This window comes from Amblyomma mixtum, chromosome 6 (genome assembly GCF_055824585.1).
Source record: "Amblyomma mixtum isolate Tamu chromosome 6, ASM5582458v1, whole genome shotgun sequence".
Lineage (NCBI taxonomy): Eukaryota > Metazoa > Arthropoda > Arachnida > Ixodida > Ixodidae > Amblyomma > Amblyomma mixtum.
Genome location: NC_143017.1, coordinates 94,651,710 through 94,679,103, shown reverse-complemented (window position 1 = coordinate 94,679,103; position 27,394 = coordinate 94,651,710). Strand labels below are relative to the sequence as shown.

The following is a 27,394-nucleotide window of genomic DNA, read 5'->3' as shown; positions in this document are numbered from 1 at the left end:
CACTTGAAGTCACATCAGGTGTCCCTCCGTGTTCGGTCTCGGGACCGCCTGCGTTTTTTTTTTGTTTACGCGAATGAGAAGCCAAAACCTGATGGCATGTTACTTTCAACGCGACAGGACTACCGAATAGCAGCAAATCCGGCGTCGACGTCGACGGCGGTGGCTCAAGCGACAAATACCCAGAGAAGCAACCAAGATGCGGAACCTAGGTGGCAGGGCAGGAACCTAGCTCATGTGAACTTGTGATGTCATCACATCCTGTAAACCGGATTGTAAGAAAATTGTGCAACCTGTGTCGCACAAGCCACACGGATGGCAGCAACTACCATCGCCGGGCAGCGGTGCATCACTCAAGCGCTGCACCAAAGCGGCAGGAGTGGTATGAGGACTCCCACTGATCTGTGAATACAAAGTAGAGGATGACAAGTTGCGCATATATGGGCATTAACCGTTTACCCTCTCGCGTCGTTCCTTTAAGGCAGAGCTCAAGTGTCCACTCCAACCTCGGCTCACCCGCATAACACACCCCTCTATAATGCGGTCAACATAAAAGCGAAATGTACAGCTAATGTCATCGTAAGATCGCGATACTTTCTTCTTACTGCCCTCTATTTTTGCTGCCTGACTGTTTACGTATATGAAAGGGTGACGCAGATGGCCGGGATGAGGAGGAGCATGATATAGCGAATTGGAGCGGATGTGGTAAGAGTTAGAAAGCAAGCACTAGTTACTCTATTTTATTCATGTTTCTGGCAGCCCGCGGCAACAGGTTACCTTTGAAGCGGCAGCTGGGGAAATCCTGATCTTAGCACAGGTGCATGTCCCTGACGAGAGGAATGAAATAAAAATAGTCCGCACGCAAGTGCGCCGCATGAAACCAGCAAACCACCCCGGAACAGAACGTTGGAGACTAAGCGCTTTTGGAAGGGTTAGCTGAATTTTTCTCGCAAGAGGAGCGAACCAGTATGGGCATTTCGTGCCTCTTCTCCACGTTGCTGTTTGCCGTTTTCCTGCCTGTTCCCGATCGTGCAGCGTCTTTTGAAGATGATCTGGAGCTACAAGCCCGCCTGAAACCCGTAAGTGACGGTTATTCCGCGCTAACTTGCAACCTGTTATGACAGGCTTCCTTTTCTGCATACCGGAGAATTTCGCGTGCCCGATTGAAATGTTTCTTTGAAATTCAGAAACGTTTCTTTGTAACGAACGCATTTTTGTCTGCCAGATGAAAGACCTCTCCAACGAAATATAATTTGAAGCCTCCCAAAAAGAGATTATATTAGATTATATACGCGTGGTCATATATATACACGTGGTCAAATGTGTCCTGATATGATAATATCATAAGGGTATGGGTATAAGATTTCCGTGCCTCGATAAAGTAACGTGGCTTCTGTACACACTTGGGGGATTCTAAGCAACAAAAATTTATATATAATTAATCCTGATGGATCAATCATTTCAAGCCCAAAAAGGTATCTGGGCGAGAAATATGCACTATATATTGCTTCGACATTTTTAAGCAAACAGGTGCGATTAACGGTACCTTTTGAGTTACCTTTTGAGTTTCGAGTTCCGTAAGGCTGAAGTTGAAAAGTGTGCCACTGCCGGTCCAGTGAAAGAGGACATCGAAAATTGGTATTTGAATCGAACAACATCCAGTTCCATCACTTCAAAATTACACGCTGGGAGAAACTCAGTAAACGCACTTCTTAGAAACCCGTTTCCCAATTTCCTCGTCCGCGTACCTCCAGTGTAGCCGAGCTGCCAAAGATGGCGGACTGCTTGGTGCTTCGCAGTGAGCATTCAACACTTGTTAACACACGTAGGAATGACCTTTCCCAATTCCTGCTTCGTATACTGCGCTTTATAGTGCATTGTTACAGCAGTCCCTGCTCTTCTAATAGAAAATAACCGCGCAAGAGCTGTAAAAAAAAGTACCTTTATGAACACTGTCAAGATGCAGATTACCAGCATGTCCTCAGCTGCCCATAATTTTATGCAGCTGTGGAAGTTTCTGAAACGTCCGAGTTTCCAAGGTGCTAAATTTCCTGTTTTTTTTTTTCTCAGTCCGAGTTGATAAGATACCACGGCTACCCCTGCGATGTCTACTATGCGACGACAGAGGACGGCTACGTGCTGCAAGTGAACAGGGTTCCGCACGGGATCAACGGCAACGGGTCAACCACACCGGAGCAAGCAAATGCGACATCTCGTCGCCACCCCGTCCTCCTCCTGTCTCCCCTGTTGACTGCGTCGGACATTCACTTCCTCAACTTCCCGTGGCAAAGTCTAGGTGAGTACCGTTTACAATTTGTTCCAACAGGTGAAGAGAGAAATTTCGGCTCTGTTTCCATTTGAATTAAATGCAGTACTCGGCGCGCAGTTGCTAACACAGGTAACGGCAAGGCCGGCTCGTGTTGCATAGCTGGGTCAAAGGTAGGGCGAGGACAGTACTTGAAGATATGATGTGCATGGACGCAGACGTGGACCTCAACTCAGGCCTATCGCGCACTGGCAAAGTATGCAGTAAATACAAAAAAAAGAAAGCAGTTACGGAAGGTAGAAGTGATTATGGCGTTGCAGAGCGATAGAAAACAAATTTTCTTAATATTTTGTCTTCGTTTTGTTTATTTATTTATTTATTACACAATCATGCGGCACCCAAAGGCATTATAACAGCTGCCTTTTAGCATTACCCACTCACTATTGTGACGAAGTCTTTATTCAGATTGCTGAGAAATCTGGTCTCATAGCCGTGGTACATAAGCTGAATGGAATGTGGAAAGAAAGCAGCGAAACCGATAATTCGACGACCACGTGACCGGGAACAACAGTGAATTAAGCAGCACTGCATGCTTCCGTCGAACCCCAGAGCCACATAAGGAGAATGCAACAATACGGACACAGAATGAGAGGGTAAATGTTTTTCGTTAACCTTCTAACTAACAAAAATCGATTAATAAACCATTTGATCACTGGAATTGGGTCGCATGCCTAAACTGGAAGCTTAGAGGCGGTCGTCTTGCGAGACAAGGCTTTTTTTTTAATTAGAACACTTTCTACAAGCACTCTTTCGGCCGGATGTATGTACTAAAGAAAGCGTGAATGCCATTTTCACGCAGAACACGAATCTAATCGCGCTAGAGCTTTTATTAGGTAGAAATGTCGCAGAGCGACCGAGTTGCTTGATGTTCACCACCACAGGTTCGCCTCCACATGTGAGAGGTAAACAGGTACCAGCTTCGCTTATTACTGTACGCCGTTGGTAGACTCAGTTACTTGCGCAACATTGACGATAGGTGCATGCTCCTCCAAGTGGGATGCAGATGTTGCGTATGGCATTTCGTCGTCCAACTGCATAGAGTAGTAGTGTAGCTGGTAACCGTTCCCCTTTCATTTATAGCTTGCGAGATCTTAGACACGCCATATTCGATATGCTCAATTGTTGATCCACACTGAGTGAGGGGAGTTTTGCGATGATGGAAACTGTCTTGCATGCATAATTACGTAGATTCAGTTTGGAATTTGTACGTGAATACAAAGAATTATAGGCGTGCTACTAGAAATACGCGAAATGATGTAGTCTCGCAAAGCGACTGCTCATAAGCATAAGCTTCTAGTATAAACAATCACTAACTTTGTTGACTAGAAAATATATGAGGTGTTATAATTAGGAAGTTGATAACGACGATAATGCTCGAAATTTGCGTCTGTCTGCTCACATAATCTCCGTACAGAAACCGCTTTTTAAGTACCGCTCATCATTTGTTTCGAAAAACCTGTAGGACTCACTTTGAACCATCTGGGCGATGGTAATGCCTACGTGAAAATCTTCTAGTGGCGGTAAGGCTGAAGAGGGGGGGGGGGGGGGGGGGGCAAGCGGTTGCGGAGAACAAAAGAGCGGGAATTAACTTATTTCAAAGTATTGTACCTCTGGACGCCCTAGTTACAAACACTGGCCAGTACAGCGGAAGAATGCAGCCTCATGAGCTGCATGCAGCGACACGACCACGCACCACTACATGTTTCGCACCCTGTTCAATCCGTTGGCTCATTAATTGCAAGGTTCTACAGCAGCGGGGCCTGACTCCGACGCCGACCAATGCTATATCTCTGTTTTGGAAATGCACTTCTCGGACGCTCAGGACATCATCATCATCATCATCGCTGTTCTGAGGCGCTTTGACAGTGTCTCGCTGTCGTCGTCACCTCGGCGGCTGCAAAGGCAACCTTTAGAGCGCTTGGATGCGCGAAGTTTTCACGAGTACGTGACTACCGACCACTAAGATCTGAGTCAAGAAACTGGAATTCTACGTCAATTAGCAGAGGCGCTTGGCCTGACGACATGAAGGGGGTCGTAGGACACGATCCCGATGAGATGCAAGTTGGGAGTCCTCAAGAAGCAGATGAGAAAGGAAAGCAAGCCCTGGATCCAACTTCTCTTCAGTGGACTGAGGCCCATTCCATGCGGAAAGCCAAGCGGGGCCGGCAGCTGTCGGGCCGAATTGATGACGTGGACCATGACAATCTAAAGGCGTTCTGAGACCCCCGGCGCTGGAAATGAAGACGTCGTGGCAATTATCGGACCAAGAAGCGGTTTGGACTTGAGAAAATACAGAGCGATCGCATGGAAAGTTGCAACGGCCATTGCGTCAGCCACTGGCCGACCCGACATAAAAACTGAGATCAAAGTCAGGCTCAGTTTGGAGTGGAATATCATCGTGGTAGGGAGAAAGAATATAGAAGCGGCTCGCCTAATCCTCGGAGTGCAAGCGATAATGTTGGACGGGCGCTAATATTAGACCAGCGCGTACGTCAAACCCCAAGAGGACACGTGCAAGGGGTGCAAGGGAGTAGTGAGGAGCATTATTCCGGAGGAAAATAAAGAAAACATTCGAAGAAATATCACAGCCAAAGGGTCGGAAATCTTGGCTGTAAGGTAATGTGCAAAAACGGCTATAGTGGCGGTCACCTTCTATGGTAGAAGAGCTCGCCTTTACGTCTTCTGCAACGGAAAGAAAATGCCCTGCTACCTTTAAAAGAAAATGACACCGGCCTGCTACGGGTTTGGGGAGGTGAGACACAGGGCCGACGTTTGCCTCAACCCGGAGGTAACGAGATTTGAACTGTGCGGGACACTGAATCCTGTGGAGGGACATAAATGTGTAGTGCGCTGTTCACTGTTTAACGGCGAACACAAGACTTCAAGACTTCGTACATTATTAAGAACAGGGAGGCGGAGAAGCTTCCTGACCTCGGTGGTGCAAAGGACAGGGAGTCAAGGCCCAGCACCGGGTTCGAGGCGGGCGCAGTAGGCAGCCAAAACTCAAGCAGCCGCTAGCGGTCGGTCAGTTGGGCCCAATCGACAGAAGCAGAAGGGGATCAACGGAGCGATGCAAGGAGAAGACCACAGAGAAAAGAGCGGAAAAGCGGAGCTGGGCAGCGCGAGTTACCTCAGCTACTCAGTTGTTGGGAAACAATAATTTAGAGAACTGAAAAAAGAACTGGAAGAGCTTAGGAAAGAAAATCGTAAACTTAAGGATCAAATGGAAAAATTAAGAACCGTGGAAATCGATAGTGCAGGCCCTGTCCCCCAAAGCTCTGAACCCAAATAAACTGAGCTTGCCGAAAATGGCCTCAAAGAAATAATGGATAAGATCATTTAGAGAGCAGAATTTGGAGAGGAAAGTTTGCAGATACGTTCTAGCCTGGAGCAAATGCTACTCGCCATCCAGCGGTTATAGCTCAACTAGCATCAGCTCCAATGGGCGAAAGAATAAGGAAAGAACAACGCTGGTGAAAAAGACCTAGGTCAAGAGTTGGACTGCAAATAGAGTTTTAGACGATGATGACGATGAGTGAGCCGAACATTATGGGCAGTCAGATTAATAAAAAAAAACAAATTAATAATTTGGCTATAGAACTGCAGAGGATTTAGGAGAAAACAGGCCACATTCCAGCAATATGTAAATAGCGCTCATCTCAAACCCGCGGTAATAGCGTCCAAACCGAAGTGCATGCAATTAGTATGCAACGAATTGACGGCCCAAATCGTTGATCTGGAAGTGGAGGGGTTAAAATATACATGACAAGAAATGTTACCCTTTCGTAGAGAAAACAAGAGCAGTTGAATCGTAAATATCTATAGCAGGCCGAAGGATACACGGGGCAGGTTCGAGAGAATTATTAGAAAAGCCTTTGCGGCTAATGGAGGTCCACAGCTAATTTTAGTGGACTGCAACGCCGCAAGCTACCTACTCGTATGAGATAGCGGAGGGAAAAAAACTTTACACATGCACTTACAAATGAAGCGCTAATGATGCTAACGGACCCAAACGAGCCTACTAGAGTGGGCAAAGATGTCTGTGAGGAGAGTAATACAGATCTACCCTAGGTAAAATTCTAAAACATGTAGCCTGGGAGAGTTTGAAGAACTTTGGAAGCGATCACTTTACCACAGTGGAGTGCACAATGGCGGAGTGCAACAAGAGCAGCAGGAAGAGAGGGGAAGAGAGAATTACAAATTGGGTAAAAGTAAGGGAGTGCAGGAGGGAAAAGGAGCAGCACAGCAATGAAGATTATGAGCCATGAGCGAAAACGGTTTTGGGGGACATGCAAACTCAAAGCAAAAAGATTAAGACGTCGGAGGATTTTCCGGCCATTGACCCGCGTTTATCTCATCTACGGGAAGCGAGGAGAGTCCTCACAAAGAGTTGGAGGAGGTAGAAGCTGAACAGGAAACTAAAGAAAAGAATAGCAGAGCTTACGGAGCACGCGAAGCAGTATGCCCCGAATTTGGCCGGGGTTAACTGGCGTACCCTCTGCGACTCTTTCCATGGAAGACTTCACCTCAAGATAACCTGGTTCACAGTGAGATGCCTGATGGACCCAGGAGGGAGCAAAATAGAGCACAAAGCAAATTTGTTGAAGGCCATACAGAACTTGAAGGGGAGCGAAAGGGTGCTCATTGCAGAACTTAAAAGGAGATACATACAATCGTAGGGTGCCGCTCTGGACATGGATGAATACATGGGCACACAAAATGAGGAAATGGACAAGGAGATCACAACCTGGGATATGCGTGCCGTACTATTGTGCATGAGGACGGATACCTGCCCTGGCGGAGATCGGGTTACCACCAAAATGCTAGCTAACTTGGACGATTATTCGTCGGAGGCTATCACAAAATTCTTTAACAAATTCTGCTCGGAAGGAAACTTCCTGAGGAATGGAAGAGGGCAGAAGTTCCGTTTATTCCGAAACCCGCCAAAGAAGTCAGTATTCATAATTTTAGGACAATATCGCTAACGTCGTGCACTGGCAAGTTGATCGAAAGAGTTGGCTATAAAAACATTTACAGACTTTTAGATAAAATTGGCCTCTTGCCAAACACGATGTTCGGCTTCAGACCAAAGCTTTCGACTCAAGATGTACTTTTTCAGCTAAAAGAAGTAATCATCGACAAACCTAGAGGCTATCAGACCAGGGAAATTCTAGCATTAGAACTCAAATGTGCATTTAATGATGTCAGACATGATATCCGAGTAGGCTGGACAGCATACAGGGTGTCAAGCACGCAATGTATGCTGACGACATTACGATTTGGACCTCCGGAATGTCAACCGGGAGCATGCAGGAAAGACTAGAATGCTGCGGATACCGTGCAACAATACGCTAATAGCTGTGCACTACAATGCGCACCCAACAACTCGGAGTTACTAGTAATTAGGAAGAAATAAGGCTCTGATCCTCTTATAGTATTCCTGGGGGGAGCGTAAATTCAAGAGGTGCCACATGCGAAATTCTTAGGTCTGTTAATAGACGCCAAGAACAGCAACGCGGAAATGATTCGTTGATTGATTGCAACAATTGAGCAAGTGGCGAGAATTATTAGTATGGTATCAAAGCACAAGCATAGACTCAAAAGAAAGAAGCCAAGTTATTACAGGATTTTATTGTGAGCAGGATCGCTTACACAGCACCACATCTGAAATGGACGAAAAGTGAGAAGAGCAAGCTGGACGTCAAAATTCGCAAACTTATAAATGAGCACTTGGTATCCCGGTAAACGCAGGAACAGAAAGATTACTACACACGGCATTCACAGTACTGTAGCCGAAATTATTGAAGGTCCTACGATATCGCAGAGGATACGGCTATCAGGAAGCAGGACAGGAAGGGACGTACTTCACAGACTAGGGCTCCCATGCATTTGGTCTACGGAGGACAGAGAGGACTTGGGAGGTCAGCTTAGAAGCAAGATCGAGATGCCGCCCATTCCGAAAAATATGCACCCAGAATATCATAAGAAAAAAATAAAGGCTAGGGCGAACGCCATCAGGAGAACATGGGGCGCGTTGGAAGAGGAATTCACGTGCACGCGGCAGGACCGGTCAATGGGATATCGACGATAGCATGCACGGAGGCGCAAAGCAAATTAGTTAATGGGGCATGAATTCGATGTAAGTATACGCCGAACCGCACAAAAATCTAAACAGGGAGCAACGGGTCATTGTAAGGAAATTGCAATCGAATACTTATAGAAATCCTGTCAAATTCAGCTATATGATTGCAAATTGATACAGTCCGCATGACGCCTACAGCGGTTAAGCGATGATTTATACCATGTGATATGGGCATGCCAGAAAAACCCAGCTATACAAAGAATTGATAACCCAACAACTGAGGACTGCAAGGCGGCGCTGCCCAGCTCACATTCGGGAGGCCAGCTTTCGCTGGTGAACCGGCCAAGAGCAGCTGCAAAAGCCAATGGGCTCATTGAATGAGGACAAACGCTGCCGTTTTAATTAATTAAACGTTTTTCTCTCTCTCTGTTTTTCTCCACTGCAGGCTTTGTTAGTCAACCAGGCATTTTCAATTTTCTCTTCTCTTGGACAAATATTTAAGAAACGAAACTCGCACTAGTGCGAACATTGACTGGCAGACATACATAAACCGATGTTGTGGAAACTGATCGTGTGTGCAGGCTTCCTCCTCGCCGACAGAGGCTTCGACGTGTGGGCCATGAATTCTAGGGAAGTGAAGCCGTATTCAAACCACACGACCCTGTCGCAACACGACCGCAAGTACTGGCGTTGGAGGCAAGGATTACCTTTTTTCACCTATTACATAAACACGTGCCGTTTATGCAAAGGAAAGACTGGCCTGCGCTTATGCCGGGGTTAACATTCGCCTTAATTGCTTCACGCTCATTGAGTAAACTTTAGAACCCATGATGGATGCCCACTGTCTGCTGAATCCTAGGCAGAGCTAGCGCTTTTCTTTTCTGATGTCTGGGAACTGTTTTTTAAGGGAAAAAAGGTGCAGTATTTATCACTTCACGGCTATTACCTTACCCGTGCATGGAAGGAATGAAGGTAAAGACTGATAAAAATTGTTTTTGAGGACACGAAATTGCGCTGTAAAGATTTGTAAAGATCGGCTGTCAGTCAAGGCAAGACACAAGAAGCAAGGAGGGAGTGAAATAATCAAGGGAAAAAGAGAGGCCATAGTGGAGGACTCCGGCACGATACTTGCAGTTTTTGAGGAAAAGAAATAGCGCAGTAACTACCTCACTAGTCGGTGGACACCTCAACCGCACCGTGAGGGAAGGGAGGAAGAAAGAGAGAAAGAGGGGCCATAGTAGAGGGCTGCAGAATAATTTCGGCCACCTGGGGATGTTTAACGTGCACTGGGGGGCCATTGTGGGGGGCAGCAGAATAATGTCGACCACCTGGGAATGTTTAATGTTGACAGGGGAACGAACCCCCCACATTGGGACCAGCTCTCCACGCGTTTTTTCCCCTCGCGTCAGGAGAGCTTGTACAGACAGGGTTCCGAAACTCACTACCGTCTGACTTCTCACTACCTGCACATCATCCAAGAGAACAGTAAACATCTTATCGCATAATCTTGGTAGTGCACACCTATTATATGTGAATTGAAAATGCTAGGAGTGACATTCAGGGATATGATGAGCTGAAATCCTAAGTAGGGAATAGAGTAGGCAGAGCACGTAATGCCTAGAGGAGGTATCCGATAGTACCCCAGGTTACCGGAATTTATTCGCAGACTAGGCAAATGAAGCAGTCAGATGTGCAGATTAAATAACAAAAAGTTTCGCAATATAGTCTCCCGGCAAATAGCGCAGGAAAGGGTTATTCGACCTCATTGAGACAGGCATTTGCCCTCAAGGGGATGCAGCCGGGCTGATGATGGTGGCGATGAGTAACGAGCACGGTTTTTCTTTTATTTTTCGAAATGTTTGCGTCAGGAACAGTAATACGCTTAATACATCTTTAACATCGACGCACAAATTACTGCAATATTCCTTCTTGGATGCAAGGTCGATATTTTTTCACATTGTCTCTAGTGTACTCACAATTAAATTTAAGAGATCTCAAGCCAGAGTGTTTACTTGTGGGCTTTAGTGTTTAGCTCGCAAAGCATCCGTACAGCTGAGAATCTCTGGAGGATGAGAACTTTCCCACTGCTATCATGGCTGCGATCGAGGACCGGTCAGAAAGCGCAGATTGGGTTATGTAATCAAAATATTAGTAGTAAGAACTTGCCGTTAAGGTTAAACAGCCAATACATTGGCAGCCATTCTTCCCTGAATGGCAATGTCTGCGATATTAAGTTAAACGAATGGGTAAACAACAGTCTAGAAGAAAGACAAGTGTCGGGTGCCAGCCAACATGGAGCAAAACGTTGCGAATTCGACGCCTTCACACTGCGACCACGTGTTCGTGGAGGTAAAATGCAGATACTTTCTGTAGGATGAGATCTTCGCGCACAGTTAAACTGCACCATGCGGTGCGAGCTAATTCCTAGCCCTCCGCGATGATGTCCTCTACTTCATACCGGTAGACCCTGCTATCCTTGAACATCAGTCCTCTCATTTGGTCACAGTTTCGATGAGATCGGGCGCAAAGACCTAGCAGCAACCGTCGACCTAGTCCTCAACGCCACCGGCTCCAGGAAGGTCACAATTCTGGGGTCTTCCCAGGGAGTGGTCGCATCTCTCGTGCTACTGTCAACAAGACCTGAGTACAATGATAAGGTGGGGGTTCTGTTTCCTGTGATGCTTTTCAGTACTAGTAGATTTAAATGAATAATTCTACTCAACTGCCTTCTCGGCTGCCTCTCTCGACAGCTTCTTTTTGCTGTTGTTGTTAAGGGATGAAGGTTAACTATCACACAGTCCTCATCTATTTGCCATTGTCTCAAGAGCCTTGTTACTGCTATGCAACCTTTTTGAGGCTCTTTTGATATGCAGAAATATCGTTCGCTTAAAAAGCATCTAATAAGCAGAGCAACTGTCAAAAACCTTTGTTTCTTGAAATGTTTGTTTGGTTTCACGATGTCTAACGTCCCAAGGCGACTCAAGCTTTAAAAGATGCTGAAGTGGAGGGCTTCGGATATTTTCGACCTCTTTGGCTTCTTCAGTGCCCACTGACATCGCACAATACACGGGCATCAAGCATTTCGGCTCTATCGAAATACGGCCGCCGCGGCCGGTATCGAATCCGCATCTTTTGGTTCCGCAGCCATGCGCCTTATTTATTGAGCCTCCGTGGCGAAGGCTTGAAATGTAACTTTACAGCGTTTATTACAATCATGCTGCACACGTCCGCCTATGGTGTGTTTAGTAATGTCAGTGGTTAACGATGACACCCATCTGCCAGAGTGTAATGTTCATGTGTATTTCAACAACACACTTTCCACAGTTCCCACTCTGCCAGCCTAGAAGGTATAAATGAGACACACTGTGGCTATAACAAGTTCCAACATGTATATCGACCTTCCTTACCGCCCGAACAGCCAAGATAGTTATCGAATCTAACCGATCGTCTCCCTTCCCAACACCTGAAAAAGGCACTCCACCAGTGGCGATCCTATCACCACTGCTATGCGGATGACATTACCATCGGGTAAATCCGAGGATCCCTCGCCGCCAAAGAGCAATCACTAAAAACGGCCATCAATTTGTTCAGCGCTTTATTCAGGACAGCGGTATGCAATGTGGACTGAGCGAGTCAGAAATCATCCGTATTCTTGGTTCTCGCTATCGTTCCCTCGGCCCAATCATGCTGCAAATTCACGACCATCCTACATAGGAAAATCACTCATCAGAGTGCTTGGCCTGTGGGTCCAACATGATGGCACGTCTACCCCCCCCCCCCCCCCCCATTGCTACTCTGCGCACGTCCGTGCTCAATATCGCCCGTTTAGTACAACGTGCCATTGGCGGTCGCAAGGGCATTTAGGAGGACGACAATCTCCGCCTCGTCACGGCCCTGTCCATGAGCCGAATCCAATATGGTCACCCATGCCACAGTATTGATCGCACCGCCGATAATAGGATAAATATCCTATCCGTACCCTCTTTAAAACCGCTCTCGGCCTCCCCATGTGTACATCCACAACTGGACTCCTTGCTTAATTAAGGGGTTCCCTACACGTTTTCGGAAACTTAGGATGTTGTTCTGAACTTCGAACTGACTCGTCTCCTCACCACCTAGGTGGGTAGGGCCATCATTTCAAGAACGGGAGACCCGAAAGCCACCAAGACCCTAGCCCTGACCGCAATTCTCCCCACCACTATCCACTCCCGCCTTCACATAGACCCTGTCTCTCGTCACATGAACCACGAGTCACATGACCCTCGCCGTCAGGCCCGTCCTCGCAGCCTCCGTAAGCAATTCGGCCAAGACACCACAGCCATGTATGGGGATGTGGCTTCGTATGCACAGGTCCATAGATATGCCTGCGCTGGTGTAAACCACGCCAACACCCCTTATCTTGGAATGTCCTTAGCGGCACCAGACCGGGCGGCCGCAGAAGCCATCGTTATAGCCATCCCCATCAAAACGAGCGACACCCAACACCACGGCTCCCACATTTTTACAGACTCCCAAGCCGCCTGTAGAGCCCACACGAATGGACGCGTCTCGCGCATGGCTCTCCGCGTGTTGGGCTGCCATATCCAACATGATCATGTCGTCACCTGGGTCCTAGGTCCTGCAGGTCTTGATGGCAATATTAGAGTCGATGCCCTAGCTCGAGATTATATTTACCGAGCGGGGCACTCTGAATCTAGCTCCTACCGCCTCTCCACTCATTTTTCAGCCTGTCTAGAGACCCTCCGTCTAAATATTCATCTCTACCCCCCGCCACATAAACAACTTTCTCAGTGGACTCCTACCACCTAAGAACCATCCAAAAACTCACTTTACCCAATCTCCACCACCAACACTGCATCCACCCATCATTACACGCAGGTGCATGTCCCTGGTGTGGTGATATTCCCACATTCACACACATTATATGAACATGCAAAGCTAAACCCAACGACTTAAAGGCGCCCAACGAGGCGCTGGAGTGGTGGGAGGTGTCGCTCGCTAGCAACTAGGAGCGCTAGTCGCCATCTCCAAAGCGTCGGCGGAAGCTAGTGGAGTCCTGGACTGAGGACCCCACCCACAATCCACTGCGGTCTCCGTTTACATAATAAATATTTATTCTCTCCCTTTCACGTCTTTTTGGCGCCTATCTTACGCGTTTATAAAGCAGAGCTAGGCTAGTATCTTCCCTTAAAGCGGCAAAACAGGCAATTCCAGGTGGTGTGCGCAACAAAATTGTTCACTGAATAATTTAAAACATTGCTTTTTTTTTTCAACCCATCATAATGTCGCTAATACAGCTATATTTTTAATGACAAAGGAAAAAATAGGGCAAGTATTCATTACGAATAAAAAATTTTTGATCATCAAAATTTGAGAGGCTCGCACAGAATACACAAAAATATTTATGCGACAGCGCTAAGACTCCCGTTGAGCGGAAAACCCGGCGGCGGCGTCGTCTTTGGCGGCGACGACATTGTCGAAAATGGATGCAGCCTAGGTAGCAGGTAGGCTGCCTATGTCCCGTAACCTTGTGACTTCATCACAACGTACGTTCCGGATATGAGTAAATTGCTCACCGTGACGAGTGGCAGCTAAATTAACGAATGGGTCACGAGAGACTGCTCGGGAAGAGCAACCTGGGTCTCAGAGTCCCAACCGGTGTTAGAAACAGCCACCTGGAGGGACAGTGGCGCAACGCTCAACGGCTGCGAGGAGTGTTGTTAGGACTGCCAGCGACATATCAGTGTAAAGTAAAGAATGACCGATTCCGCATATGCGAGGATGAACTCATTAAGGCTATCGCGTCATACCTTTAAAGGGGATCTTATGTGTCCCCTACTGCTTTTAAATATATTCAGCTAGGAAATAAGAGAGGAAAACATAGGATGTATGTCTTATGGGTTATCTCAAAAAGGATTATTCAGAGTTATACAACTCTTAATGAAAAACTTTAAAAAAAGTTGAATTCCTCGCGCTGAGCTACTACGCTCTGCCATGCCTAGGTCGACCACAGGCCGCCTGGAAGGAACCTCAATCTGCTGCACAGTTGGTGTTAAAGGATCGTTAACAACCAGCCCGATATCTTCAGAGAGCCTCGGAATGCAGTGAGTCTCCTAGGCGACGTCGGTAGCGAAAGTTACAGACGGGCGAATATCGATATAGTCCGGGCCGGGTCGAGCAAGCATCATGTCGTTTGCATCTACGAAGTGAAGTGTCCATGCTGCGGGATCGCACGAACATAGCCGTTGCCTGAGCATCGTCGGGGCTAGGGTGCCTCGATGTCCGCGCGCCTCCGCTTTAAGGGTGAGGAAACCCTTTGTACTACCCCCCGCCGCCGTTTCCCCTTGCAGCGGCATGTTGAGTCCCACGCGCCAGTCGCGTGCAGTCCGTTACGCGTGTGGCGTGGTTTGTATGCGGTTGCATGGCGACTGCAATAATGCGACTGAACTGGAAATATGCAGTACATAGTTGTTTCGCTCGTAGCAACAATGTTCTGGCACTTTTGAATTGGTATTATGCATGGTGCAGTCGCTCTAACCACACGGCAACCAAAAAGTAATGATGGACTGCTATGTTCCTCAGTCACTGGCTTCACTAAAAAAGGACAGCGGTTATTTGGTCTTCCTTCGCAGTTGTAATTGAGTATCATGGTCGCCGAACTCAGTACAATTATGCTGCATTTGTTGTTCGGACGTGAGGACTGTTCACAAGGTGCCGAGTTTAAAGGCAGATTAGCTACGAAAGAAGATATATTTCTGCGTAACTAGCTTTGATTCACTTTTTAAACAATATCTGGCACCACCCCTTCTTGGGAGGACACCAAATTTGCGGAATTTCGCGCCGTATAGGCAGTTTTCTGTTCGAAAAAGCCCTCTGCCGTACTGCTTCCAATGTAGTAGAATGAGAGAGTGGGACCCGACATGCCTCCGTTGAGAGCGGTGTACTCACCCTGAAAGCGGCGCCGGCTATCTCGACACCTTGTAACCCATGCCCGTCGTTATCGCGCCGCGTTGATAGGTATCGCGGGAAGCTTAAACATACCGTAGCATAAGGCTGACGAATAAGCGAATGTCAAACTGAGATACAACAGTTATGCAGCATACTAGCTGACGCGATATGCTTAGAGGCGGTCCGGATAATGCAGATTGGGACATTATTTCGCACATTTATTCAAAGTAAACGGTTTGAATAGGCCTGGTAAGGAAAAAGTTGACTTTGAAGGAGTACCGAGTCCCGCTAAGTCCAGCTTGAACCATGCCTCCTATACACGTTAGATGATGTTTTCATCTTTGCCACGGGTGTATAAACTCGTTATCAATATTTCTGCGGATATCGCTGCCTTCTATAAATGTGATATTGAAAACTGCTAAAGAAAAATGTACCTGCCTCTGATCCAAAACAATCGCCATCGCGGATGGCAAATTGCTCCCGCGAATTTTTCGCTTCTGCTTGGCGTTTAATTAGCAAATCATGACTCTGGCGGACGACGCCTGTATACATTGCTCGTCTTTATGCAGGTCAACCTTCTTGTCGCATACGGGCCAGTTGGAAACATCACTTACATGGGACCGCCACTTTCACTGCTAGCGCCATTGCTGCCTGTGCTCGCGGCAAGTTATTCCCCGCTTAAAAAATGACTGAACCAGGGCTCATAATGTCATAAAAATTGAGGCCACCCTATCGTGCCTCTGGGCGGGAAAGAAAGATTACAAGATTTTGTTTTTGAAATGAGCGACATCCGTCTAAAAATAAGCTGGGAAAAACGTGGAAGTTTTTATTCGCATAAACCTAGCAATATTCAAGCCGTTATATGATATGCCTTACACATAAGTTAGAGAAAACCCACACCATCATGTACTATAAAATTATGCAAATATTTTGGTCAATATTGAAGTGGATGTTGAGGTTTGTTTCTTTCAGGGATGAAAGGGGGAGACTGTGACAATCAGGCGGTGAATCTTGACGAAGTTACAGTTCCCCATAACAGTGTATACAGCAATGCGCAACATATAAATTGTAAGCATAATAGCAAATAATAGCATAATAGCAAACAAATTAGTCGCATCAAATGTAAGTATTACAGCACAAATAATACATGTATACACAGACAGTAAACATAAAGTCAAGCCAGTCTGTAAGCGTAACGAAAAATTAGTGAAGAAAACACTCGCACTATCAACTTGACACAAAAACAAAAGACGCTTAGCCGGAAAGAAAAATGCCGTTATTTAAGGGCAGCATGGATTAGTTGCTTTTCAAGGTCTTTTTTAAATTTGTTCGAAGAGAGATCAAACATGCCACTTGAAGAGGTGTTATGAGAATAACTGGAATCAGGTAACTGAGCTTCTGCTTTCCGGAGTTAGTACTTGTTTTAGCGGCTAAGTTTGTTTGTTGCCGGAGAGGGTAGGTAGTAGGAGGGCGGTTAACACCGATGGGATAGGAACGATTGATATGGATGTATTGTAACAAGCGAAATATGCAGACATGGTTTGCTTTTTGTTGGTTATGCTTATGATACAATGGTGGGGCTGGGAAATTTTCTGGTCCGCTATGGTACCCCTTAATAGCTTCCAGTACCTTTTTGTGCAAAATTATCAGCTTTTGGAAGTTACTCAATGTTGTGGTGCCCCGGGCCAGTCCAAGATATGGTAATTTGGAAACATTTTGTAGATAGTGCGTTAAACTTTGCATTTGCCTCTTTTCGATGCGGAACTCCAGATCTAATCAAGTTCTGTTCCAGAAACTTTATTTCTATAGCATTATCTCAACCCCTCTTTGCAAAAATAATTCTTTAAATTGTTATGCTGTTAACTGAACTGAAATACAATTAAAGCTATCATTGTGTGCAATCAGGGCCGCTGCGGTGCTTCGCCAACACAGGCAAGTAAATGGAATAGCACTCTTCTGTCACAAGCGCTGACATGACAGCCTTCTTAGCTTATGTTGCCACTTCGGAAGCATAAAAGTAAACAAGCTAAAATTTATGGAATTTCACATGTTTCTATTTCACTGCAGCATCATGCATTCAATATTAGTATGTGGTAGACGACGACCAGTCACAAAATGAAAAAAAAAAAAACAACCGGTTGTGCGGTCGTGTCGTGTCCTGTCTGCGTCTGCCGTTTCGCTAGTAGTAATGATTCGAGGAATCGTACCAACCAGCCCAAATAAACACTTAAAGTTCAATAAAGCAGAGGCGCATTCTTAGTTCCTAGGAGGCGAGGCCGAAGACATCTTTCTTTATTGCCGCGTTCCGGATTAAGATATTTAGCTTATTCCTTCATAGTCTACGCAGTCTACTGCAAAGTAGCGCTGGAGAAGGAATAAATGACACCGAGCTCGAAACAATCCAGTGTATGAGGCTTAAGAAGAGAAAGAAACCTCGCATGAGCGGATTTGGTTCATCTCTTTATTTGAAATAGAATGTGTGCGCAGGTGTTGTAAGTGGTTGGGGGCACCTTTCGTTATCGCAGATTTAACAAAGGGAAGATGTCTGGTTGTGATTCCCATTAAAGTAAAATGTGACAAATTTTCTGTTTCTTCAAGTGGCTAATTTCTGAAAAACATTCGTCAATTCTTTCCTGATTCCTCAAAGCTGTCATGTCGGCAAAGAGGCAAATGCAAGGGATATTTCATTACTCTAAACAGGCTGCAGCAGCGGTGGTGACCTGTTAGCTTGGCTAAAGCGGTAGTCTCCTCAAAAGCGTTCTTTTTACATAAAAGGAAAAGTTCCGGGCAGTCTGGCTTTGCAAAGAAAGGATATGAACCGTGTTATAGGCCACAAACTTGCCACAAATTAACGGACTAGTGAACTGTAGAACGTTCTTGAGGGCTAGTTGGTGCATTGCAGAAAAAAGGTTAGTACTGCGCGAATGGTACACGGCAGGAGAACGAGGAACAAAAACGACAACACAGGTGCAGACTGCTGGAAAACAGTTGGAAGTCTGCGCCTGTGTTGTCTTTTTTGTTCCTCGTTCTGCTGTCGTGTCCCATTCGCGCAGTGCTAACCTTTTTTCTGTAGTGAATTGTGTTACCCCTGCATCACTGAGGACGCAAATGAGGGTTCCGTGGTAGCGTTCGCAAGACAAATAGAAGCAGAATCAGATTCAAAACATGGAACTTTATGTAGCAGTGACATTCGATCTTCAAAAACCCAGCATCACAGCGCCACTGCGCATTTAATCTTTCTGCTATTTTACTCCAGAAGAGACCAAGCTGATTTTTCTAAGGTATTAAATGTGGTTTCAATCCACAAGCGTCGGAATTTATAAACTTTCTGAATATTTCACTGGCTCTCAGCAACACCACATCGCTAGCACCAGTTAGATTGTCACTTGTTGCTTGGACGTAGACAGTGGTTAGTTGGCACAGGCGTCCGCATAATGCTCCGCAGCGCAGAAAACACGAAAAGTTTATTCTTTTCCCCGCTTGTCGGCGCGGCCTGACAACCACCTGCGCAAGGTGGCAGTGCTGTAAATGAGACCCTTTTTTCGTGTATGCGCGCTAAGATTACTCGCGCAGTGCGGTAGTTTTGTAAATAATGTGTTCCGAAAACTTCCTCGGAAACTTATGCGTTCTAAGGTTCGAAATACCTCCAGTTTAATTTAAGAAACATGGCTTCAAGGCTGACTTGGCTTATTCTCTTTTTAACTCTGAACCCGCGGCGGATGGTAGCAAACGCAGAAATAAGAATTCTATGAGTAGTCATTAAAGTCGAAAAGTCGATTCATACTTCTGGTGAAACGCTCCCAATGAAAATTCCGATCACTGCGAACGTTTTCTGCATGCATCATGCGGAATTTAGTGCACATTCCGTATGCTTTCCGTTAAGCGCAGCCAGAACAATAGCACTGGGCGGGGGCTACAGCGAGGCATGCAGAACGGATCGATATATAAGGAAGCTTTTGGCGTCTTGGCACGTCATGCAGTTTCGTACGGAAACACGATGGAAATCAAAAAGAGCTAACGGAAAGCACACAGATTTCAAAACACTTTTTGCATTACAAGGGACCCGCTTCATGATTCCGTACGCGCGGCTCATACGAAAACGTTCCAGCGGGAGTGCCGGTACTTGGCGCCGGAAGCTGCAATTCTGACTTTATTCATTTTTTTTTATTTATTCATTCATTTTTTAGGCAATACAAGTATTGCCCACGAGGCAAGACAAAAGGAGACTATTGGTCTCCTGACTAGGTGTTGGCCTCGCCGGGCGCAGCAGAGGCAGTAGTACATAACATATCGCCATAATCATACATCCTAATCACGATCAGATTAGATGATTATATAATTCTAGATGCAATATACATATGCACAAGCTGCGATAAATAAATGGCACATTGCTTAATAGCGACATGAAGAAACATAGGAATATTTAACAAAAACAAAACAAAAAAGACAAACCAGACAAAACAAAAAGACAAACCACTTGAGCTACAGATCCAAACGGTTTTGACCAAGAACGGTTGACGATCTCTCATTGACGTGTTTGTGCAGCCGATTGTCGAGCCCTTCACCGACGCTGGTTTCTTCGGAGCATCCGATGACGTTCGGCGCTTCCTCTCGGCTGCATGCGAAATCTTCAGGGGCGAGCTATGCACTTTGGTGTTCACTCTGAATGCGTTCTGCAGCCCATACCAGTTCAATGCGGTAAGGGTAACGCAGCCTAAAAACGGATCTCTCCGGCTGCGATCTCACGCTGTTGTGTCGCCTGTGGCTGGAATTTGCAAGTGCCTAATCTCCCTTAGTCGCAATGGCAGGCTTTCCTGCGCGTGAGAACTGCGGGTGTGACGAGACAATTCAGCACCTACTTTGTGAATGCCCTCTGTTAGAGCGTGAGCACGTCCTTCTGTCTTCGCCGCTTACAGAAGCCGAGATGCTGCGCCCTTGGACAAAACCTTCACCTCAGAGGACAGCTGTGAAGGCGCTTTTTAAGTTTTTAATTTCTTGAAGGACTCAGGATTGAGTTAAATCTCGTAAACTTTCAGTGTGTGCCTGTGGACATGTGAAAATGGGATCTTCCTTTCCTCTCGCCCCTCTGACTTCCTCCGTTCCCCTTCCAAAGTGCAGGGTAGCATGCTGGACGTCGCCTAGTGAACCTCCCTGCCTTTCTGTTCATCTCTCTCTCTCTCTAAAGAAAGGAATATTCGATCAAGCGGTTGCCCAGTGCCTTAGTGGATAAAAACTAAACCGTTTTGCTTATGTTAGTGAACCTAATGTGCCGCCTCGTATGGCCTTTTTTCGCCCTTCTCTAACGACAACGATAACACTAAATAAACTAATTTTAAACTTTGGGGTTCGAACATTAACACATAAATGGGGCGGGGCAAAAGTTAAGGACGATAACAAGCGCATTGGCTATATTCACGAGACAAGCTTACACGTCTTCTTTGGCCGATTCTTCTTTCCGCTCGGGATCCGTCGTCTGCACTTTCCTCATTCACTTTTTTTTTTATTATCACCCCCCCCCCCCCCCCCTTCCTGTAGCCGACGCCTGCAGTCCGGGTGAGAGTCCGCTCGCAGGCTTGAAGTTACTGAGGCCGAGTTTGATGCTGAGTCCTCGGCTGCCAGCTGCTTCACTGCCAATTAAGAGCGCCGAGCGTTCAGCGGTCTTTTGTTTGCATTCTCTTCGGGTGCAGCCGTTCGACTGTCGACAAGAGGGCCCTAGCTTTTAGCGCCTTTTTCTCGAAGTACAGCTTTGAAGTTTGCTGTTGCGGTTTCTTGATGTGCTTTATTTTCAAGAGGGTTGTGGCTAGGATGTTGTATCCTTAAGGCGACTGCTGTTATTGTTGATGTGATAAGCACCTTTCATTCAAAACAGATGAATCAGAGCACCCCGCGTATACCCTTAATTACGGCATGTCCACAAAGACGCTTGAGCCAGGTTTCGGCTGGTCAGGTAAAAGAATTTACAAATTGATTCCCCCTCCATATTGAAATAAAGTGCACTACCTTTGAAGCAAAATCCGCTGCACGACGCATACTCTCATCTCTGTGAAGAACGAGGCCTGATGCACACTGTGAATCAGATATTTGGAAGTGGGTGAAGTTCACGGAATTATAGCCAAAAAAAAAAAAAAATGGCGTTGTTAAAAAGCACGAAGAGTCACGTAACGTTCCAGTAATGACGTAATGCATGGTGATTGGCATGTGTAGCTCTCAGTGATTGGAGCCGTAAAGAGATAACGTTGCTCTTACCTTAAATTTGAGCCAAATTTAGGTATATTTTAATTTTGTGTATGCGTGTGCTGAAATTTAGCCACTGAAATCACGCGACGATTGCGTGCAGTTTTTTAATATATCCTATAATTACTTTTAATCAAGTATTAAGCACTTCTTTTTGACTCCTATGTCTGCCAATAAATGCCAACAATTATGAACGCTAAACAGTTCTTGATTTTTTGCGCACTTTGATCCTCCAAATTGCTTGCGGGGAATCTTGCCCCTTTCCAGACTCGGGTGCCAATGTACTTGGGCCACATTCCTATAGGTACATCTATGCAAAACTTGCGCCATTACTACCAGGTACGTGACATGGCTCACTTTTTAGTGGAAACAGAAAAGCGCACTAAGGTATCAAAATAACTTGAAGCCGAAGAGTGGCAACTGTGCAATCCTACAATGTCATACTGTGCAGTTTTCTTGGCGTATTTACATATGATGAGGAAAGTAAAAGTGCTCGACATAAGCCCACTCCACTTTGCGGGTGGATCACCTGCCGTTCAGCTTTACTTAGCACTCCTACAACAAGAAGTAGACTGAAGTCAAAATTTCAGAAAGTTAACGCAGCTTTAGCGTAGAAATTTAAAGAAAGGACGCAGCCAAGTTATTTCTTTTCGTAAAGAAGGCAGCTGCAGCTGTTAGCTGAATTTTATTTTGCAATGATAACTGTTCACTTTATATCCCCCCCCCCCCCCCCCCCCCTCTGTATTACTGAGTTCCCCTGGTTTATGAGTAGCGTGTTCATATTCACTTATATACAACGGCGTACGCACAGGTGCCCCAGCAGTGAAACAAACCACACAAAAGGTGAAATAATAGCATCTCAGCGTGCTATAGCGTCGCATGCGCTTACAAACAGCGACAGATCACGCGGCACACATGCGGCTGACGAGTTTTACAACTTTCATTTCGTTTTATCATCTGCCCTGGTGAAGCAAGGTAGTTTGTATACACTTGCGTGCTCCGTTTTAGTACTGACGCACCTGTACGTTTCATGCCGACCGGCGGAAATACTCCACACTGAATGTAACAATGAATACAATTTCCGAATACCTCCAAAATATCAGCGCGCATTTAGGACCACTTTAGTGGTGGGAAGACGAAAACACTGGCTTCTGTTATGACCACCCACAAATCCACTATAATATATCCTTACTGGACCGTCATCCCGCTAATGGAAATAAATCTCACGTAAGGCATCCTGAATCACCGAAACTAAACAGAATCTCTCCTTAATTCACCAAAATTACACTAATCCATTTTAAACGTAATTCACTTTTCATCTCATCATCATCGTCAGCCTTACTGCGCGCACTGCAGAGCAAAGGCCTCACCCATGTCTCTCTAATTAACCCTGTCCTCTTTCCAGTTGCGGCCACCATATCCCGGCAGACTTCTTAATCTCATCCGCCCGCCTAATTTTCTGCCACCCCCTGCTACGCTTGCCTTCCCACTTTTCATCTCACAATCCAACAAAATCTACCTTTAATCCACCGTAAACACCTCGATCTAACTCAATTCACCCTAATCAACGCTTAATCCACCACAATACACCAAAATCCCCACGTATTTCATCATAATCCGCCGTAATCTGAATTAATCCACCGTACTGCGTCCTAATATAATTTATCCACGCTTAATCCAGTCTAATGTTACATAATCCACACATTCCACTGAAATCTACCAGAATTCACTGATAATGCGCCATAATCCAACTTAATCTATATCACTGCGAGCTAATTTTATGTAAAGCACTTTTAACCAACCTCAATCCAGCGTAATCCAACTTGATCTACTCTACTGCAACTTAATTCAACCTAATCCCCTTATCTTAATCCACCACAATCCACCCTTATCCAATTTGTTCTTAAGGAATTGACTTTGAATCCACAAAAATCCGCCAAAATTCACCCGCAATTCACCGTAATCTAATCTAATGCACCCTTGTGCAACATGATCCAATATAACTCACTTTTAATCCACTATGATCCATCTTAATCCACTCTTCTGAAACTTATCAACCAAGCTTCAGTGTAATCCCACGAGAAAGATAGTACGAATCTTATGTACTCCACTCTTAGTCCACTCTAATCCAGCTCAATCCACCCTACTGCAACTTAATACAATGTAATTTACTCTTAATCAACCACACTCCACCGTAATCGAGCTTAATTTTACGTAATCCACTTTTTATCTCCGCAATATGCCAGAATCTACTTGCGAGTTGAGCTGAGTTGAGTTTAATGGCGCATAAGCAACTAAGGCTATCATGCGCCAAGCTCAAGAATCTACTTGCATTGCACCACAATAAACCGTTATTGAACTTAATCCTAAGTAATCCACTTCGATGTTCTGGCGTGCACAACTCTCTTTTTTGCACCATCTTCGTAAGCATACACACACGGCCGGCTTTTCACGCAATGCGGCTAGAAAGCTTTCGCCTTAATAACGCATCGTCTTCGTTGGCTCCTTTTGCTCATCAGTTGAAGTAAAGCGATGCTTCCTGCAGGTCTACCGAGCGAAAAACTTCGTAATGTACGACCACGGTGCAGTGGAGAACATGAAGCGGTACGGCCAGGTAAGTGAACACTGATATAATTACCATTTGTAGCCTTGCGAGCAAACTTTTATATCTGCAAGCGTCATTTGCGAACGTTCTCCGACATCCGCATCTTCACGTTTCACGGATTTTTTTTTTTTCTTTAGCACAGTAGACAGACTGAAGCAAGAACACTTGTGCATCCGACTTCTTGCTTTGGTGCTCTCTCTTGCACCAGTGTCACTGCGCCTTGGCTAGTGTACCTGTGAGCACACTTGCTGTGTCCTCGTTTCGAAAACAATGCGCGGCGCTCAAATGATGCTTTAGGGCCATTTTCGTATGACAGCTAAGCAAAATTTTGGGTTGCCCGCGTTAATCAGGGTATATTCCTGACGAGTGGGCATTCCTGTCACCGCAGAAAAACATTTTCCAGTTATAACACTTTTCTCTCCTTGATATTTTTTATATTTTTTGCGCAATGAGTCTGCGTGTTCAAACGCTTATTTTTCTGTATACAGAAGCGAGAGAATATATTTTCAAACGAAATTTATAAATAATCTATTTTTACGCGCGAGAAACTTGACAGTCATTTTGGGCGCTGAAACAGGAAGCTGGTTTAGAAAATCAAACTATATTGAAAGGTCTTCCGAGCAGCACATATTTCTGCATTATTGTTGAAAATGTGAGCATGTAGAAAGGCAGCGAGAACATTGACTTGCGATGACACTCAGGCTGCAAAACTAATGCGTCTTGTAAAGACAAGATTAAAGGTGGCTCTGAGGAGGATGCAAAATTATAATAACATGAAGTTTGCATTACGCTGCTCTGATCTGCCAGCTTCTTTCTTTACCTGAATTGTTTATACGCCCACTGGAAAACATGCTCAGTGCGTCAGCAAATCACACTACGAGGTAAACGTCGCTACGCCACCGCGCCCAGGAATCTTTCAAATGCGAGAGCACACTAGCAATCTGGCACGAAGGTCTCAAGCTGGGCTAAAGCCTCGGCCGCGATGTTTTCCCCCAGCAAACGCAAATCTGTATTAGACAAGCGCAGTTCTCTTCAATAGTCTGCAGGCTGCCAGGTTTACTGTTTCGATCTGTGCTGAGCCACACGCTCCTTACTGTTGCGCCGCCGCGGTGGCTCAGCGGTTATGGTGCTCGGCTTCTGACCCGAAAGACGCGGGTTCGATCCCAGCCGCGGCGGCTAGAATTTCTTTGGAGGAGAAATTCTAGAGGCCCGTGTACTGTGCGATGTCAGTGCACGTTAAAGAACCCCAGGTGGTCGAAATTTCCGGAGCCCTCCACTACGGCGTCTCTCATAGCCTTAGTCGCTTTGGGACGTTAAACCCCAAAAACCAAACCAAACCAAACCTTACTGTTGCGATGTGGGCCGATACTTTGAGGGTTGCGTGACGCAAAAAACCGGCGTCTCGTCGGCGTCGGCATCATTGGCCTTGAGCAAAAAGTCCAAGAAAAATCAAATGTTGCCACCTGCCATGGTGGGCAAGTGCCTTCCATGCACTGCAATGAAGGATAAGATCATCGCGATAAAGTAGGAATGCCCAAACCAGCCGTATTCTTTGCGCGACTCGTAATCAGTGCCCTCGTACGATTCACCGCCACGCTATCCTGGGAGAGAGCGGGCGTGTAGGGGGAAAGTGGGGAGGCTAATCAGAAGGCACCGGTTTGCTACACTGCACTGGCGGAAATGGGTGGGGGGATAAGTAGAAGAAAGAGGAAAAACGGCTCAGTCAAAAACGAACAAGGCAAGGCAACGGCACTGCGTACTGCAAAGTGCTGCCCAGAAGTCACCACTTAGCTGCACCATATGGCGCTCATGGGCAGATCTCTTGCATGCCGCGAAGCTACAAAAACAAATTTAACCAAGAAGAATGCAGATGTGCAGTTATGACAAATCTGTAGAAATAATGAGATCTATCGTATTGGAGCGTGGCAGTATCGATTCAAATGTCGATACGTGCACTGTGGATCTTTCTGAGGCAAGCCCTAGGATTTGAAGATAACAACCGTAATGTTGATAAATCCGTGGTAGACATTACCAAACAGCGATAAGAAGGGTGCGGGGCTCAAACGCAGGGCACTAGCCTGAGCATACATGTTCAGCGTTAAAAATTGGTCAAATGTATATCCCAATAGAATTTGTGTTTGAAGAAAAATGGCACATTTTTAGATTATACGGTTAAGTTTCAAAGACTGGTTAGAGAAATATAAAGAAAAGAAATACCGAGCACGCAGGCACCTCAAATAGCCCGGTGCAATGGACACGCTCAAACACCCGTCCACCTATCCTGATTTGATCGGAAGGAGGACATACCGTCACTCTATCGGGGAGAACCGGCCTGTCAAATAGTTATGGTTTATGGAGGTTTCAGTTTCAAAACGACTCAGGCTTTAAGGGACGGCGTAGTGAAGAGGTAAGAAAATTTCGACCACCAGAGGATCTTTAACGTGCACTGATATCGCACAGTACACTGGCCTCTAGCATGTCGCCTCCATCGAAATACGATGGCCGCGACCGTGATTTTTTCGGGTCAGCAACCGAGCACCACAACCACTCAGCCACCGCGGCAGCTCACATTGAGTGCACAAAATGTTCTGCCTCTAGGAGGACGGAGGGGGGGGGGGGGGGGGGGGGGGGAGGTCTTTTTACTGTCATAACGGAATGGTGTCATACGCAAATTAAAGCATTAAAGGTTAGAATGTCCTCTTTCCAGCAGCACATCAATTTGTGATATAGTCTCCCCGGTGGCAATATACTAGCACGATCAGTAATTCAATGAGATTTTAATGCAGCTTTGAAAAGTTGAAGCCCAGGAGGAGAACTTATTGGGGCACCTATCATGTACTGTTCTTGAAGCACTGCAGGAACTTAAGCCATTGTGGATTTCTTGTCATTAGAATTCGAAGGGCAATAATCAAGATTTAGCTTTAATGTATTTCACTTGAAACCTTACAACGCACAGATTTCACCGCCACCCTACCCACTGGACCGCATTCGACTGCCAGTAGCCCTGTTTTCATCGCTGGGGGATACAATAGCCGACAAGTATGACTTGGAAGACCTGGTTGCCAGACTCGGCTCCAACGTTGTCCTTCACCACGTGGTTCCGGAGCAGGATTTCCGCCACCTGGACTTTGCCACTGCATACAGGGCGAACGAAATCTTGCACGACGTCGCCATTGAAACCATACGGAAGTATGCTACGTAG

General features: G+C 46.0%; 1 protein-coding gene across 1 annotated transcript; it reads left to right on the top strand.

Annotated features, from left to right (window-relative positions):
* The first annotated feature begins 965 nt into the window (after nucleotides 1-965).
* LOC149339741 (tear acid lipase-like protein) lies at nucleotides 966-27,394 on the top strand. Its single transcript, XM_089550985.1, has 9 exons — nucleotides 966-1,076; nucleotides 2,068-2,293; nucleotides 8,987-9,101; nucleotides 10,912-11,062; nucleotides 15,923-16,015; nucleotides 19,899-20,051; nucleotides 21,855-21,926; nucleotides 24,133-24,201; nucleotides 27,149-27,394. Exons 1-9 carry the CDS (start codon nucleotides 966-968, stop codon nucleotides 27,392-27,394), a joined length of 1,236 nt encoding a protein of 411 aa, XP_089407111.1.

What these genes read in the sequence shown, in the direction of transcription:
- LOC149339741 (XM_089550985.1), top strand. Translation starts at nt 966, where the DNA reads ATGGGCATTTCGTGCCTCTTCTCCACGTTGCTGTTTGCCGTTTTCCTG. An exon ending in TACAAGCCCGCCTGAAACCC is followed by an intron (nt 1,077 to 2,067) that starts GTAAGTGACGGT and finishes TTTTTTTCTCAG; the next exon opens with TCCGAGTTGATAAGATACCA. An exon ending in ACATGAAGCGGTACGGCCAG is followed by an intron (nt 24,202 to 27,148) that starts GTAAGTGAACAC and finishes TACAACGCACAG; the next exon opens with ATTTCACCGCCACCCTACCC.